The following is a 19,053-nucleotide window of genomic DNA, read 5'->3' on the forward strand; positions in this document are numbered from 1 at the left end:
AAGGATAGTGTTGTAGATTAGACATTTCAAATGTAACATAATACTACATTTCACATTAACTTAACATTAAGCTACAAATTTGTAAAGAACAGATTAGAAATATTTCTTAGTTTGTGGTTTTCTGTTGTGTGAAAAAAATTTGATGTGTTTACTACATCCACCACAGCAAAATATTAATAATGGATACATTTATGTGCTGTTGAAAAATGTAATTCTCTTCTTTAGAATTGTTTGTGTTATATTATGTTTCAATTAGAAAGTGCTACTCTTAATACTAAAAAAATAGAAAGACATAATTGTACTATTTACATAGTTAGTGTCATTGCAAAAATTATGTTCCCCCTCTCTTTGGAACAAAAATACTAGTCCTCAAGTTTTACTGCAGTTAACTCATCAACTGGTGGAAACTGTTATCGTGAGTTGGAGATCAGGTAGCTGAAGCAATAAAATATTGATTGCTGATGTTCTTATAAGTGAAACGAGGCAGAGAATTTAGGCGATTTATGGCCCATACAGGCAAAAGTAACTTTTTGTACACTTTATCTCTCTGCTCGGCTTTAGCCTCAGAGAGTACACCCGTGTTGTGATATTACTATCACTCTCCTTGAAAGAGGTTACATTTTAAGTTGTCAACAGATAGGTGCACAGTTTTGATTACATAAATTTTTAGTGTTATCATTTATGGAACTGTGTTTATCTATTATGACTCACAGATTCACTAAATCAAAAACTATGTCTTATTTTATTTTTTTACATAAAATCCCTTTGATCGGAAGGTAGGCTCTAATTTTGATTGTATTTTTGTTTTTAGTCCTCACTTAACCCAAAACATCAGGAGAAAAGTTTTTTATCTTTGAAAGGAATTTGACTTGTTCTAGTTATCCTCGTGGTGTTACTGATTTGGATGACCAAATGAGACTGCGCAAAATCTCACTCTTGGGTCTTAATTATGCCAATAGAAATTTCATCATGACTTTAAATATTCCTTCCATTTCTCTTTTCTATTTCCAACATTTCATTATTTTACTTGAACACAATTGACATGCTGCTGTAGCTGCCCAAATTTGTAATCCTAACAATCTTATTCTAGGTTTTTTAGCTGCTCTCTCTGAAACTTCAAGCCATTGGTCTTTTAGCATGCTTTGGTTTCACTGGTGAGCAAATTGTTGCATTTCTAACCTCTCTTAACCCCAATGCTATACTTGTTTTTATAAAACACTCATTGTAACTTTAGTTTTTTCCCCAGTAAATTTAGGAGTTTTCTTCCCATTTTATCATTGGAATAGTGCCCGAAGTTTTCTAAATGTTATTGTGCACCTGCCTTTTAATGGAAGTAGTAGTGATATCACATTTATGACCTGGCACATGCAGAACTAAAAGCATGCTTAAGCTGTAAAAAGATTGCATATCTATTTGTTTGAAAATAGTTTTGACTTTTTATAAAGTGTAACCAGTATGATGACTATCCTCCTTGTGTTTATAGCTTCGGTATTTTTTTTTTTTTTTTGCTTTCATTTAAGAAGTAAACTAGAGTGAGGGTTTCACAGATGAGATTTCCATAAGCAGATGCTAACCTTTTTCATGTTTATGTTTACCAGTGCCTTCTGAACAAAACCTATTTCTTTCTTTTGATAATGAAATCCTAGAAAAGCCCTACTGAGAATTTTCAGTTGAATATTAAAAACTATCACTTTCATTGGTCCAGGAATCCTTACTTGGCGAGTTGACCTGAATGATAGTTTTCGTGTTGTCCTGAGGCAAGCTAACAGAAGCTCTGTCGTGTCCAGATTGTGTCTCAGTGGAAATATAGTCATCCTTATTCATAACATTCTTATTTGTGACAAATTCTTCTCATCTCTTCAACCTATATCTTTGTGTATCCTTGGGGGTTAATGTGACATCTGTCTTATAGTCGAGCAAATTGGGAAAAGAAAATAACAAACCTCGTGATGTTTTACAGCGTCAGTCGGTGTCCAGTGTCTGTTTCTTCCAAACTAATGTTATAGTAATGTTGAAAATAAAATTATACACATGAGATACTCATGTGAGATACAAGCACAAAAGACCCTCCGTATTAATCTTGTTTCTTTTCTTTTTTATCTATTGCTTTTTATGATTTGCTAGTTGTGCATTTTTGAACATTAAGACATTTTTGATATATTTGTTAAATAAATCTTAACTATATCTGGAAAAATGATGAGGCATTGCTATGAGAAATTTTTAAAAACAGATTTTTATTTTTTTGTTTAGACATCACTATTGTTAATAGTACAATTATAAGGTTGTATGAGTAAACTAAATATAGTCAGTTCCATCTAAATATTGTAGGATCACCTGGAAACTAAGGAATATCTTTCTTATGTATTTTATTTTTCCCCAGAAATCAAAAATCTCCACATATGACAAAATGTGGGCCTTTATGAGTAGCAGGAGGCAGTCAGTGCTTGTCAAAAGTAATGAAGAAGGAATCCAGCGAGTCCTCACCTCTGATTACGCTTTCCTAATGGAGTCAACGACCATCGAGTTTGTTACCCAGCGGAACTGTAACCTGACACAGATTGGCGGCCTTATAGACTCCAAAGGTTATGGCGTTGGCACCCCCATGGGTAGGTTTTATGTCAGCCACTTGTTCTTTGCTCGTTAATCTTAGTTGCTATGTGAAGGGGGTGAAACAGTGCCTCCATATGCCATTACGAATGAATGCATCTTGGTAGGTTAACTGTTACCATATAAAATCAGGGAAGCAATTTAGACATCTGCTTCTAAATGGATAAGCAACAAAAGACAAAGTGATATCTACCAAAATAGTTAGTAAACATTTTTACTCTATCAGTGTTGAAAAATCTCACAATATCCCCTTAAAGAATCTTTTCAATCCTACATTTAAAAAATGTTTTATAAATAAAATTAAGTTTCTGTGACTCTATTTTTTCAGATTTGTGGCTTACAAGTGTAGTATTTGACTTAGAAATTTAACTAAAAGAATGAGCCACAAATGGTTCCCATGAATATTTATTTTGTGTTACTTAAGAGAAGGTCATATAGCAGATTATTTAGCAATAACATACCTAGAATATTTGACAGCCAGGATTAATTATTTTTATCATCTCCTTTCTTCCATATAATGAATTATTTTCCATAATGATCATGAAATGAAACAAAGGATAATAATTGCCAGAAAAGACAAACAGTGAAAATTTTGATTTATTGAATTTCATGTATATGTATAATATATATGAATATATATAATGAATATATTAATAAAGGAATAAGTTCATAATACTACAGTACACATGTACATGTCGTGGACATAATTATGGTTCCCCCACGGCCTGATCACCAAAACCTGTTAATATGTTCCCTTGCATGGTAAAAGGAACCTTGCAAATATAATTAAGTTAAGGATCCTGAGATTGGGAGATTATCCTAGATTAACCAGATGGATCCAATGTAATCAAAATAGTCCTTGAAGAAGGAGGCACAAGGGTCAGAGTCACAGTTAAGGAGATATAATGATGGAAGAAGTGAGAGAAAGAATGTCTTACAAACAAAATACCAGAGATTGGGCAGTTTATAGACAACAGAAATTTTATTCTCACAGCTCTGGAAGCTGGACGTCCAAGACTAAAGTGCCAGCATTTTCACTCTCTGATGAGGATCTGCCTCCTCACTGTGTCTTCACATGGTGGAAATGTCAAGGGATCTCTCTGGAGTCCCTTTTGTAAGAACACTGATCTCATTCGTGAAGGCTCAACTCTTAGAACCTAAACACCTCCCAAAGGCCCAACCTCCACATACCGTCATATTGGGGATTAGGTTTCAATACATGAATTTGGGGGGGACACAAACATTCAGACTGTGGTGGGGGAGGGGAAAAGATCTCTCTCTCCATCTGTTTAGGTTTAGAGAGAGATATTAAGAGAGATTTGAAAATTCTGCCTGATGCATTGAAGATGGAGGAAGGGGCCACAAGCCAAGAAATGCAGGGGACCTTTAGAAGTTAGTTTGGAAGGCAAGGAAACAAATTCTTTCCCAGAGGCCACAGAAAGAATGCACCTTTGCAGACATCTCACTTTTAGGGCTTTTGAACTCCAGAACTATGAGATCATAAATTTCTGTTGTCTTAAGTCACTAAGTTGTGTTAATTCGTTATAGCAGTAACAGGAAACTAATACTGTATGAGAAGAAAAAAGAACAGGTTAACATGTTTTAATTACATCCATGTTCTTTTGAAAGAAAGGGAAAAATACTTATAGTTACTCACTGGCCTATCACAGAAATAAAAAATAACACCATATTTTTTGAGCCTTAACTTCTGCAAATTTGTCAATGACTGGATCAAAACTAATTTTTGTGTGTTCAGGTTTAATAAATAGTATAGTCATATTTATCAATTTGTCATCACTCATAATTCTGTTAATTTTAATTTGAGAAATTTCCTTTAAATGAACTAACATAAATACAATAGTTAGAAAGTTGGGCACGGATTCATGAAAACCCCATTTCATAATCAAGTCCAGATGCTGCAATATGATGCATGCCTTTGTTTCTTTGGAACCATTTCCAGCAACTTTCACATGTCTAGGAAGTCCAAAAATTTTCTACCATAATGACTTCATCAAAATATTCAACATTGAGTTCTATTACATTTCATAAAGTCCTCCGAAATTCCTTGTAGTTCAAAATAGTTTGAATTGGCTTTGCGAGAATTCCAGGCACTAGCTCCTATAATACTACGTATTCCTGCATTTATACAGTATACTAAAATAATGATTCCACAGTCATTGTGGAAGTGAAAAAAAAAACCCAACCTTGAGTTCTTACTCCCAAAATATGCAAGTGTAGCTGAGCCCACATGGTTTGGGGTTGAAATGTACAATGAGAATTCTCTAATTTCCAAGTAGAATACAATGTTTATTTAAGAATAAGAAATAAACATATGCTAATTCAAAGCTCAATAAGAGTTGGGTTGTTAAAACTCAACAGTGATTGTTTAGAACTTAGTTGGACAAAAGATGTTTTCAGGGAAGAATATTATATTTTTGACGTGTTTTGACTTGCCAGTGCACGGTGATGGTTGATGCTTTTGTTGTTTTTAAATTTTCCACAATAAATGACCCCCTTTATTGCCTGCACCAGGCAAAGACCTCCCAAAGCCTTGCTGTTGGTATGCCAAGGTATGTGTTAATTCATAAGTTTTATAATTAATTTTAATATATTTTAAATGTATAAAAATGATTGAGTTTTCTTAATTATAGCTTGAGGAGCATATCTTTTCAAAATGTGTTAAATTATACTTATATTCACAGTACTGCTTGGGTTTATTGCCATAGTTTTGTGTTGATGGAGCGCTCAAACCAGGGCAGTCTGCATAGTTAGATCAGCTCTGGTTCTTCCCTTGGTAAGAATTACATAACGAACCCAACAACTTCGTGAGTTCATATGCCATTTATTTGTGATGAGCAACTTTGCTAACTTTTCACATGTACTTGTGCTCATTTTATGAAGTTACATAAGGCAATTTATACTTTAGAAAAGAGACTGATGATGTGCTCTTAGAAAGTATCATCATGTAGTATTTTGCATTCTTATATTCTAGATTTAGCCTTGTCCCTTATTGTGAACTTGGATGAATCACTTGAAATTTATGGCCTCTAGATTTCTATTTTTTTTGATTATTCATATGAGAGGGTTATACTAGGAAAATCTAGGCTCTGTTTAAATGCTAAACTTATAATAATTTTTCAGAAAATATGCTTGAAAGATTCCCAGAGTTTGGTCTAAATTGGGCTAGAGACTATGTGGACAAATATGGTTAGCTGATGTCAAAAAAATTTAAAAATCAGACACATTCTTAAACACTTCTGAAGGGTGTAAGCAGTGATGCGTTAGGCTCTCGTTACCGTGTAGTTTCATCTAGAAAGAGCTGGAGCAAATAAATGTATTTTTCCATGTTGTTTCTGAGAGGAATGAGATTCCTGTATATTTTTCCCATCCTCTGCTGGTTTGCATTATCTGGAGAAGGGCAGAGATTTTTGTCTCTTCATTGTTGTTTAAAGTCCACTCAACAAAAGTGCCCGGGCCCTGTGGACCCTCAATTGTTATTTCTAGAACAAGTGAATTCTACATCTGGATAGTGCAGCAATGTTTATAAACGAAGAAAACAAATAACTTTTAGGGCTAATGATAAGCCTGCCATCTTACATTATGAAATGTGATGACCTCATTAAATAAACAAATAATCCAGGATAGTGAGGATTGAGTAAGATTTGGGGAGGATGTGTGAGGACTTTGGAGTATAGCATGGATATTTTTTTATTAATGGCAATTACATAAAAGTACTCATGATTTCAAAATTTCTAAAATAAATAATTTTGACTTATGCTTAATATAAAATCTTAAACTTGAGTTTTTTGTTGGTTTGCGTATTTGTTTTGTAACTACAATGGACCAGTATGCCAGGAATGTCTCTATCATACTGTCTTATTTTGAGGAACTGCTTGCTAAAAGTGAGTCAAAATAGTATATTATACAAATTTGAAAAACCTACTGGGATGTTTCAGATGTGAAAACTGTTAAAAAAAAAAGAAAGATACTATAGTCAAATCAGTTCTAAGGGAACTCTCTGTTAGAGTTTATTGAAACCATACCAAGAGCAATTTTTGATCCCTTCCTACCCCTGACACTGTTTACTGAAAGGTATTGACTTATTAAGGAAAATGTAAAATAATTCAAGATATTAATATACATAAACTATATTTTTAATGTAACTTTTTAAATTGAGGGAAATACTGAGTATAGCACTTGGAATCTCTATTTCCTCTCATTTAAAGCTTATCTAACAGATAAGATGAGAGAATAAAACAAATGAAACTATAAGCCTTAGGACAAAGATTTTCTTTCCTTTTCCTGTTCAACTCGTGGCTGCTTAGATCAACTCTTGCCCTTCTGAAGAAAGCTGAGCTATTGCAAAAATATTCATTGATATTGGCAAGGTTACTGTCATGAGAAACTTGTAGAAATCAAGTTGGATTATATTTCTAAGTGGAATCATTTCTCTGTAGTGTGTAGATTAGTGTGGTATATTAGTGTAATAGATTAGCATTTTCATTAAAATGAATTTTTTAAAATTAGGCTGTACCACGTGATAAATTTCTAATTTTTATAAGGACTTCCTTGAAATTTTAATGGAAAAGTATCAGTACATATAAATTAAAATTCAAAAGACCTGAATAATTCTTTGACATAGCAAAATTATAGATCAGGAAGAATATCTTAGAACATTTTTCTTTATTTTCACTGTCAAATAATATTGAATTTAAATTTATTAAAATGTCTCATCATTACTAAAAAAATTATTTAACCCATTTAACATATATTTTGTTTTTAGCCTAATTTTAAATTAGACAAATTTGAACACAATACTTTAGGTTTAAAGGAATGAATATTCTAATCACTCACCTGCAGGTGTTGCAATATACTTTTTGTTTCTCTTGTTCAGATAACTTGTTTTCTTCTCTGACATGATAATATTAAATTCTTAACTCAAGTGATGTATATTTTATTCATTTGTAACATGGAATAAAATTAAAATGATTTTGAGACTGTGTACATTATGAGGAGTCAATTCTGTTATAAAACTTCATTAAAGAAGTATAATCTAGAAAGAGGTATTTCACACTTCACTCCCTCAAATACTTTACTTCTGAGGAAGACGTTTCAGGCAATAATTTATGATCTGCTATGTCATACCTCTGCTAGAAATATGGCTTCATGAATTATGTATATTTATTTAGTCATTAATAAGCATGATGACAAGCAACTCTAGTACTTGAGTGAGATTCTAACTTCCCATAAACTTTCAACGAATGTCATAATCTGCATTTCTCAACTAGTTAATTAGCATTTGCCTTTTAATATTCAAGCATATTGAAGAGTATTTGCAATACATTATGTTTACTTAGTTTTAAAATTTTGTTTAATCATAAGACAAAAAAAACTAAGGCATTTAGGTGTGAAAAAATGTTATTTGAGGTCTTGCTCTTTTCCCAGCAAGAGTTAATGAGATAAATATATTCAAAGCAGAGCAGTATGGGCTCAGGTTCTGGAAATTTAGAGCAGTGCCAGAAATTCCCTAGGATTTTGAGTTTATATCTGCAGGAGCCATAACCCGTAATGAAGATTTTATCTTTACTATTATTGTAAACGTGATCAAAGAGAAGAACTCCCTTTTCCTTGCTTTTATTGCTGCTCTGATTTCCAGATATCGTAGAGGCATACGTGGTTAAGCACAGGAGGTTAAAACAGAAAATGTCTCTTTTGGAGTGGGAATTCAGAAATATTTTTAAAAGTATACATATTTCCTTTTTTCCCCCAAAAAAGTCCATGCATCCTCTTAGCCTGCTAGGCCTCCTCCCGTGTGATTCATCTAGGGGCCTCTCCACCATCACGCATCACTCCGAGTGTGTGATTACTGCCCAAAGTGTGCTGTGAAATCGCTGAATGACTCAGATAGAAGCTATTTAATTAGGGAAGCTCTGTTTACACAAAAATACCTTAGTGGAGCAATCAACAATGATGTGAAGGTAAATGCTAAATAAGCATAAGCTGGTTTAATTAAGCTTGGGGTGACATTAATTCCCTTTCATAGTTTTCCTGAGTGCGGCAATGTTATTTTAATGTGGTCTTTACTGTACGGTAGATCTTTGAGATTGTACGTGTTCTTACTTATAAGTTAACTGAACTTTCATTCAAAAAATTAAAAAAAAAACACACAACGCTGTATGGGGTAAAGCAAAAAAGCAAATTACAGCAGTTTTCATTAAGAAATATTAAAATGTGTGATCAGTTGCAGTCCTGCCTCTTATTTCACCATAGGTGATACTGTGTTTATCGGAACAGGGAGCATTTCTACTTAATGGCATTTTGAGCTGCGTTGCCTCCCTTCTGACCACCCATACTAAAAGCCTTCTTGATTTCTTTCTTTCAAACATTGAGTGCATATTGCACTTTGAGGACCAGGCAGACTCAGCAGTCCATGAGCTGGTAGGAAAGCAGCAGTCTAGAAACAATCCATTCGGACCAGTTGGTGTTATTTTGTTTTGCTATGTTCAATTAGGTAGAAACTGAAGGGTCTCATTAAAACTACTTCTATTTTTAACAATGAGCTAGTGGCAATGCTTCATTCATTTATTAGTTCCTCACAACTTTAATAACATAAGTGAAATATATGTCAGCTGAGAAGGGGATGGAGAGAATCGTGCTCATGTCTGTGCATATTGTCAATGATGCTAATATTTTGTATAATCTTATGTGTTTCTGTTTTACATGTGGGGTTAAATCAATAGTAAGTTTCAAATAGTCAGTGAATATTTCTGTGAACAAAATCCAAATTAAATTGGTCATATCATAGTCATAGAACTACTGAAATCTTTGTAATACATGAAGAATGTAAAAGGAAAGGTAAATATAAATGTAAAGTGAATATATTTATAATGTCTTTTAATATTAAGGTTAAATTTAAAGACAGTTTTGTTACACACAAAATATGGTATATATTTTATTTCTATCATATTTACTCATATAATTATAAATATTAGGATGCGTTCTTAGGTCATAAGTGGATTTTAATGTTAACTTTATAAACTAATGTTTTATAGCATATTTTATGTTACTAGATACAAAATAGCAGTAGTCCTATAAAAAATTCTCAAGTGACTTTTATCTCATAATGCCCTTGCACATAATCGGCCTAAAGTAAAAAATGTTACAATAGGTCATTGACTCCTAAAGATAAAAGTGTGCCACGTTGACACGTTAAGAGTGTGAAATTTCTTTCTTTCGCTTCTGTTTTCTAACAAATGCTTGAGATTTCACTCCTTCTTTATTTCTCATTATTTGATGAAGTGAAAACATAGAATTGGTACTAGGGGAGGCCTATTGTTTGTTTCAGGCAGATGCCAGTGTTTATAAAAACAGAAATCAGTATGAGAATCATGTTTTTTCCCTGTTTTGCTCACCATCCATTTCTAGAATTCCCAATTCATCATATAATAAGTACTGTAATATTCATCATTATAGATGCATAAAATTGCCGGCCTTCAGTTCTTCATCTCTACTGAAATGAATGAATACATTTGTCTTCATTAGTTGAACATAATGCCCCAAAATTGATGCAAATTATTCATCTTTCTGCAGGTCAAATCTTCCATTAAAATGCATTCTATTTTTTCAGTGCATAAGCAGCATAATTTTAATGTTGGTGAAGTGATTTTGCAAGACTAAATCGAAATCTAATAATTTTCAGAGCCTGAATTAAACAAAAACAAAAGTCAAATTACAACTGGAAAAGCTGTACATTCCTGGCATTTTTGTTAAAGTCTAGATTTCATGTCACTGAAAACAGATGAGAGTCTCAGTAAGCTATGTCAGCTCCACAGACATCATCAACAACCTGCATGCTGGAATCTAGGAAGCTTTCAGAGGGAATTTGATGAATTGTGAGCACCAGTATGAGCAGCCTTCATTAATATTGTAAATGTTGACCAAGTGGTACCCAAATAATGCATAAATGGATAATTCTTGTGAAAACAGAGTTAGTTCTGATAGATTTTACCTGCAAACATTACATAATTTAGTTCCTTTAGTTAGTGTCTTGTGCCCATTAGTCCAAGGCCATGGGTTCAAATTCTATAATAGATTAGTTAGCCAGATTGACCATGCCAGACTGTCATACTTTGGTTAGCAGAACTAAGTAAGATCAATGAATCACTCTTATTAGAAAAAGATTAGTCAGACCATAGAGGTAAAATGTGTAAGTACTAAATTCCAAAGATAAAACCCTTGCATTTCCTGACACTCATGTAAAGGGTGTTTTCTTAGAATGCTGTACAGAATATGTGGCCTTTATGCAAATCCTAGTGTCACCTGAGCTTCCCAGGTGTCCCAGGTGAATTTCCTGAGCCTCCCTGATACTCAGCATCCTCCTCTGTAAATGGGTAGAATCATGTCTACATAATTGGATTGTGATAAGGAATAAACATATTGTATTTATAGTGTTTGGATCAGAACATAGGCACCCTAAAGAATTCCAAAAGGCAGTTTTGAAGAAATGTTTTATAATAATTGAACGGATGTATTTGTGGCTTTTACTTATATCTTACCCCTTTTGCTCTCTCTTTATATATTCAGAAATATTGACTATATTGTAGATAAGGTGGATTGTTAATATGACCTATTCCTAATCGAATAAAAATCTTTTCCTATGGAAACTAACTAGGGTCTTACCCTCAGCCAATCAGTATATTGTAGTTAAGTAGCCATCATTTTGGGGAAGAAAATGATTGATATCTACTTTATAAAGATGAGAAATTTCCTATTGTAGGGCATTATATCGATAAGTAAAATGAAGTTTTTCCTTCTCCAAACATTTCCTGAGTGTTTAATAAACAGAGTCCAAGATGTATTCAGAAAAGATTATCTCTAAAAATACGTATGCTGCTTTTGCATTTGGTCAATTTATAAGAAATTTTATCACTCTTCAACCTGCTTGGCTCTGTAAAATAATGAACATAATATATAGATATACATCATCGCCTTTCTTACAGAGACAAATGTGGAAAAACAAATGTAACTGTCAAAAGCCAAACCCTACACCCTGAATAAAATGAAGCAGAAAGATGAGTTTATTGCAAGAGTCTTGGCCTGCAAGCCAGGAAACTCAAGGCTACGGGAGCAATGAGTTCTAAGTTGCTCACAGACTAAGGGGTTTTTAGGGATAAATACATACAGAAGTCGTTTGGCTTTTTCCGCTGATTGCTTGCCTCATGGTCTCTTTCTTAGTTGCGTCAGTGTAGCTGAGTCAGGGGAAAAACGATGTCCAGCGATGGTGTAAACAGACTTGGTGTTTGGGAATTGCTGGTGTCTTCTGCTGATTTTTGAGCTGTAAATTCCTGTAAGGTTAGGTTAATTTTCTTTTATGCACCTGCATTGACCTTCTCTATTTTGTCCCTGATGTAGGTGACTCCATTTTAGTTTGGTTCTACGTGACACGAAATAGGGGAAATACAACGTAAATAAGTGGTCTGTTATATAATGCAGAGACTCAGAGTGGTAGAGTTCAGTGAGGACCAAAGCAGTCAGGCTAAACTGAAAAGGGGACTTGAACTGTCCCTTTAAGGAGGGGTACTTTATTCTCTTGAAAAAATTATCCTCTTTCCCAATTTTGGGGTTCTTGATGATTTACTAGGATGATTATTTTATTTAAAATGGTTCAACTTTTATGATTAAAATGTGATACTGGATTTGGAACCAAAGACGTCATAGTAAGGAAAGTATTCCTGACATTTTCTTTCTTACCACTATTCAAATGATGACTATGCAGATGAAAACTGCAAGGAAGGCAGGGTTTCTAGGATAACACTATTTCTATTTTCATACTTAGTGTCAGTTTCATGATTTAATACCAGAGAAGAAATGTGACTGCAAATCTACTTCACCAGCCACTTTTAACTAATATATATGAAACATGTCAGAATCAGTTAAAGTAGTTTATTTTTTCATTATGTACCGATAACATTTGCCTTCTTATTCTTTTTCACATGCTGGAGAATAATCAGAATATGAATAAAAGGCAAGTGGCTAAGACACATACCCTCTAATTTGATTTTTTTTTTTTTTTTTTTTTTGGTGAGGAAGATTGTCACTGAGCTAACATCTGTGCCAGTCTTCCTCTGTTTTGTATATGGGATGCTACCACAGCATGGCTTGATGAGCAGTGTGTAGGTCCGTGCCCAGGATCTGAACCTGTGAACCCCAGGCCGCCCAAGTGGAGCATGTGAATTTAACCACTTGGCCACAGGGCTAGCCCCTGTAATTTGAATTTTTTTATTTATATATTTGTGTGCCTCCTATAAGCATCTCCCTTTGTGATCTCAGATACTTGAATACACTCCTGAGGATTCTGTAAATATTCCTTCAAGTAGAATGCATTTACATTACTTTCTACAGAGGTCATAAAGACATTGCATTCTGAAGTCTATGACAGAGGAAACAACAGTCTCCGTCCAATTTAAGCCATTTATTGATTTTGAATATAGGGACTTAACTTTACAATTTACTATATCAACAATGTCCTTGGTGGCACATCCACTTGATATCTACTTATATTTGCTCTCTAAATCTGTATAGTCTCTACCTCATGGTTTTTTACCTTTCTTCTCTCATTTCTACATTAACAGTGGCATTTATATTTGGTTCAATTCCACCATAACCCTGATATCTTATACCTAGTTCTATCCTCTATCTAGAAGAAATGAACAAAATGGGTGTGGGATGCTCTCATTATCATTTTCCTTTCCCATATATACCTTTCTAAACTAGGAATGAATATAGATAGAAAATAAAGGGGAAGTCGGCAAAAGGCAGCCAAAGAGAAAAAGAGTTGTTGTCCCTACCCTATTTTCAAAGTAATGCAACACTTTTTGTGTACCTACTCAGCAGACTAATGTAGTTCCATCTGTTACATGGTTTTATAATATTGTGTTCTTTCTTATAATGCTCATCATACCTGTAAAAAGTTATTCAATGTATGTATATTTTGTTGCATTGAAAATTTCACAAGGGCAGGGCTCGTATTATGTTACTCACCACTATATGCCTACCATCTAGCACCTATGCTAAGTAATATTTGTGTATGTAAAAATTAATGTAAAAAAACTTGATTCAGACATGGTCCTTGCCCTCAGGACACTCATATCATCAACTAGTTGGGAAAGAGATACAGAAAAACATTAGTATGTGATGTACCAAATGCTATAATAGGGAGTCTGCAATGTGCTATGGTGCCAAAGAGGAGAGATCCTGGATATCTCTGAGACAGCCAAGGAAAAGTGTGCAAAGACAGAGAAAGATGAGCAGAAGAAGTTTATCTGGATGAGAGGAAGTTCATTCAGAAAACTGGAGGAAGGGAGAGAAGAGGGCACCCCAAGGGATGTGAAGATAATTAGTTTATATTGCTGGCATGTTGGGTTTAAGGAGAAGAGGATAAAATCAGAGCAAAAGCCTTTGATCAATTGAGGGAAGGGATTATATGACTTACTTAGAACTGAGATTTTATTCTATAGCTCTAGAGCACCACTGCAAAATTTTAAGTGAGGAAATAATGTTTATAGATTTCCAATGTGAAAAGATTACTAGGTATCATGGAAAATGGATTACTTTTATCTGTCATTTACCATTCTGTAATTAAAACATGATGGGTTGATAATTTGTTTTCAAGATGAGATTATTCTTCTTTTATTTTTATGATTCTCGCTCATGAATTCTTTCTACTCCCATCAAATTGAGGGCTTTCCATAGGATACTATCAAAGAAAATACAAGGAGTGATGACAGTAACTTCACACCAGTTTAGCTGTTATTTAACAGGAAGTTTGAAATGGGCCCCTTGAAGTGATTAGCTGCTACATATATTAAATGTTTTATTTGAAATAAATGTATTATAATTATTAGATATGCATTAAAGATCTAGTGTAATATTTAAGTTCATAAGAAATGACTGAAGATAAAATTGCAAGCATGCATAACCAATTATTAAGTAATTAATATATTCCTTTATTTATGCATGTATTCATTCAACAAATATTGTGTCCTTACTGCGTGCCATGTGTTATACTAACAAAGCAGACACAATTCCTGTTCTTACGGAATTTACAGCCTTTTAGGGCAAATGAGCATTAAACAAACAATCACATAAATTACTTTTTAACTACAAACTAAGACAAGTTCTACAGAGGAAAAGAACAATGACGCTAAGGCATTGTACGATAGCACAAACAGCACTATTGACTGAAGAAAACATAAAACTGGAAATAGATCAATATGAAATTCAATCTTAAATGTAAAAATAAAATTTGTCCTAGTGAATCTTAAAAACAAATATGGGTGAGAAAATGTCTTAAGAGATTAAAAAAACCCATCTTCTGCTGAGGAAGAGGCTCTAGAGAACGTGATCTGTTTCTGACTTTGTTCGAGAATTTTATCATGGAAAGAACGCTAAAAAGAGATAAAGCTCTAAAAGAGCCCAAAATTTGTTGTGCATGTAAGGCACCTGACACTCATCTCACCATGGGAAGCAGAGAGCCATTTCATAAAATTTAGCATTGCCAGGAGTACTGCCATTTAAGAACGGAAGTTGGTGGTTCCAGTAGACACCCTCAGATCCTTCTTGCTAACCGGTCTTCTACTTATTAAGGCACTGACCAAGGGGAACCACAGATTGTTGATGTAAGTGCAAGGAAGGCATAAGAAGTTATTAGTGTATTTGTCACCCTAACTTATTTGAAGTGATCAATACTAGAAGTATGAAATAAGTCTGTTTACGGACTCTACTTTTTCTGTTGAATTCAGTAAGTATCTAAGAAGATGTCCAATATCAGAAGTTCTATCTTGACATATTTTGGCTATTTCATAGTTGATATATAACAATTGATTCAATGTTTCATTCAAAAAGCATTTATTGAATTCTTACTGTGTTATGGTGTTGTGCTAGATGCTGGATGAAATAAGGATTGTAGCTGATGGTTGATTAACTATAACTGACAGGTAGCCTGGTCTTAAGCCAAGATTTAAAGGACTTCAAGATTTTGGACATATGTCTTAGAAACATTTATCAAACTAAACTCTTTCAAGTGCTGACCCAGTGGCACAGTGGTTACATTTGCACGTCCTGCTTTGGTGGCCCAGGGTTTGCCAGTTCAGATCCCAGGTGCGGATCGATGCACCACTTGTCAAGCCATGCTGTGGTGACATCCCACATATAAAGTAGAGGAAGATGGGCATGGATGTTAGCTCAGGGCCAGTCTTCCTCAAAAAAAAAAAAGAAAAGAAAAAACCTAACTCTTTCAAAGAAGAGGAACAATTAAGGCATTATTGAAGTTCTTCAATGCAAATCCCTGGAATACTACATGCTTAGTGATTATGGTATACAGTAGTTACCCCTCATCCATGATTTTGCTTTCCACAGTTTCAGTTACCGACAGTCAACTGTGGTCCAAAAATATTGAATGGAAAATTCCAGAAATAACCAATTCATAAGTTTGGAATTGTGTGCCATTCTGAATAGTGTGATGAAATCTCTCCTAGACCTGCCCAGGACATGAATCATCCATTCTGTATACACTACCCGCCCATTAGTCACTTAGTAAACGCCTCGGTCATCAGATCAACTATTTCAGTATCACTGTGCTGTGTTCAAGCAACTCTTATTTTACTTAATAATGGCCCCAAAGCCCAAGAGTAATGATGCCAAAGAGAAGCTGTGAAGTGCTTTCTTTAAGTGAAAAGGTGAAAGTTATTGACTTAATAAGGAAAGAAAACAAATCATATGCTGAGGTTGCTAAGATCTATGGTAACTTTTATTACAGTATATGGTCAAAATTTTTCTATTTTATTGTTAGTTATTGTTGTTAATCTCGTACTGTGCCTTATTTATAAATTTAACTTTATCATAGGTGTGTATACATAGGAAGAAACATAGTATGTGTACAGTTCAGTACTATCGGAGTTTAGGCATCCACTGAGGTTCTTGAAACATACCCCCCATGGATAAGCCACAACTACTGCAGTCACCTACCCACAAGATACATAAATTATTATATTTAGAAAGTGTACGATATTGTAGGGGAGGAGGACATTTCCTCTCCCCAAATGGGGGTTCGTCTGGCTGGAGAATGAATTAAATTCACATGAGACAGAATAGCAAGAGAAAATTAAACAAAGCTTTAATGAGGAACCATGGCCCGGGGCCTTTCTTCCCGAAGGAAGAAAGGGCACCGAAGAAGTGGGGTGCACATAGTGGTTATATAGCCCCCAAATGGGGTGTTTCACATGTGATTGAAAAGTCCCTTTTACAATAGTCACGAGGCTGCTCTGTCAGCACAGCGCTTGATGGAAACGGCAGATAGGTCTGCTGTCTCAGTGAGCGCCGCAGGGTGGCAGGTGTGTTGCCTCTGGCTGGGGGCGGTGGGGGGGGGGGGGTCACAGATGAGCGCTGCAATCGGTTCCCAGCCTAAAGAAAGATGCTTAATCTTTAAGGAGATGCCAACGTTGGGAGGGGGAGGGAAGTCAGTTACAGGAGGTTACCAGACTAGCACAATAAAATGCAGATTTTAAGTCCTTGCCTTTGGTATTGATTAAGAGCTTTTGGAGAGTAGGTCATCGCCTTTCTTCTTCCTGGTACAGAGAGGGAGGCACCTTTTACAGATAGAGATTTACCTTACAAATGTAAACGTGTCCTAACAAAGGGCAAGTTCCATTCCTCAGAGCCTCCTTGCCTGTCCCAGTTTATCAAAAGCAATCAACCTCAAATAGTCCTGATACCAAAGAGACATATCTTGGGGTGGCCAATTCCAGGTCCCCACAATATCTTGGAGTAAAGATAAGCTAGAAGAAACATAAAATTTTGAGTAGTCTACTTCATACAAGTGTTTTCCCAGACCCAAAGAGAGCAGCTCCCAGGAAGTTACCTAATTCTGTGTCATATGCAGGACATAATATCATCATGATGATCTCAGTAACTAGGAAGTATAAAACAAAGGAAACTAAAGTTCTTTAGGAAGTGGACAGAGAGGATTTGTTGTGAAAAATGGCAATACCCAGCCAGGCCCTTAGAATGTTAACAAAATATTTAGAGGATTTAGGTGCTATTAGGAAGAGCAAAGGCCTTGTACCTTTTTTAAATTCTAAAAATTGGTTTAATCAGTTTCAGTACATAAATATATTTAAACAACTCTTATAACTCTTCTTCCCCAACAGTATCTTGTAAAGAGACTTGGAAGCCGGGTGTGGACATGGTCTCTAAGGCTAGCAGTAGGACGCAAATTCCCATGAGATGATGCTTCATGAAGCATCTGGAGCAATAGATGAATAAGAGCATACCAAAAAAAAGCAACTCGTGCTGTTGTGTAATAATGTGTAAATTCAGACAGGGAAGAGGATATCTAGGCAAGGACAAGCAGAAAGCTCTAACAAGGAACAGCATTTTGACTCAGAGAACTGACATGATGGCAGTAGTAATATTGTTATCTAGGGAAGTACTTTCCAAATTGAGGTTAAAATAAAATAATTGATGAGGACATTAGTAGATATAAGGGAAAGAATTCTTTCTCTAAAAATAAATTTAATGATTATAAACAAATTTTTTTAACTTATTTCTTTTTTTTCCTCTAATGGATAGATAGAAGGCTTTATTTTGCTAATGTATAATGTGAATTTACAAGACATATATTTGCTATGTAATATTATTCAAGTTTATCTGACTATGGAGTTCTTTAAAAATGAAATATGGATGCATATTTCCCAAAAAGGGAAGTTATCGTGGGGAAATCCAACTTTGGAAATATTGGTGTAATGAGTTTTAGAGATATATATGGAAAGAAAGAGTGATTTTGTTTCTGATCTTTGCAATTAAAGCATACAGAAGCCTGATTTTAACGTAAAGAGACTTTTGGAAGGATGGATGGGAGACTGCCAGTATGTGGATAACGTGATTTTAGCATATTTCACTAAAGCATGTTAAGTATTAGATAACTTGCTGTGTAATCTTAAAGAAAAGCTATTTATCAATCAATAATCCTCTCCAAGAATGAAATGCAATGCTGACTGCATTTACTTTATCATTTCTATACTATCTAGATGTACTGAAATAAGATAAGGAAAATGTTGGTATACTCTTAAAATTGTGAGTTTGTAAAGAGGATGAAAAGGACAAATGCGCAAATCAATAAATTGTGTGTGGTAGACTTAGACATTAGAACCAAGTACGTATGAGAACATGTGGGTTCCATTCTGTAAGTAAGAAACTTAGGATAGGAAGGAAAGGTGGGAGGGAAGACGGGGTAGGTTGAGGGGAGGTAAGAGAGGAAGGGAGGGAAAAGGAAGTGAAGGAAAGAAAAAGAAGGAAAGGAAACAGAGAGGGCAGGAAGGACAAAAAGAGAAAGTATAAGAAAGAGAGAAAGAAAGGCAAAGGAATGGAAGAGTAGTGTGTAAAGAAAGA

At 34.7% G+C, this 19,053-nt stretch overlaps 1 protein-coding gene across 7 annotated transcripts in view; it reads left to right on the plus strand.

Annotated features, from left to right (window-relative positions):
- GRIK2 (glutamate ionotropic receptor kainate type subunit 2) overlaps positions 1-19,053 on the plus strand; it is a 632,212-nt gene that overhangs the window by 594,287 nt on the left and 18,872 nt on the right. For all 7 annotated transcript variants that reach the window (XR_011522008.1, XR_011522007.1, XM_070556749.1 and 4 more), the window contains exon 15: positions 2,381-2,606. Coding sequence is in view for 5 of the 7 variants with exons in the window: in XM_070556749.1 (XP_070412850.1) it covers positions 2,381-2,606 (226 nt within the window). In the remaining 2 variants the exon portion in view is untranslated. The remainder of the gene's footprint in view (positions 1-2,380; positions 2,607-19,053) is intronic.

This window comes from Equus przewalskii, chromosome 9 (genome assembly GCF_037783145.1).
Source record: "Equus przewalskii isolate Varuska chromosome 9, EquPr2, whole genome shotgun sequence".
NCBI lineage: Eukaryota > Metazoa > Chordata > Mammalia > Perissodactyla > Equidae > Equus > Equus przewalskii.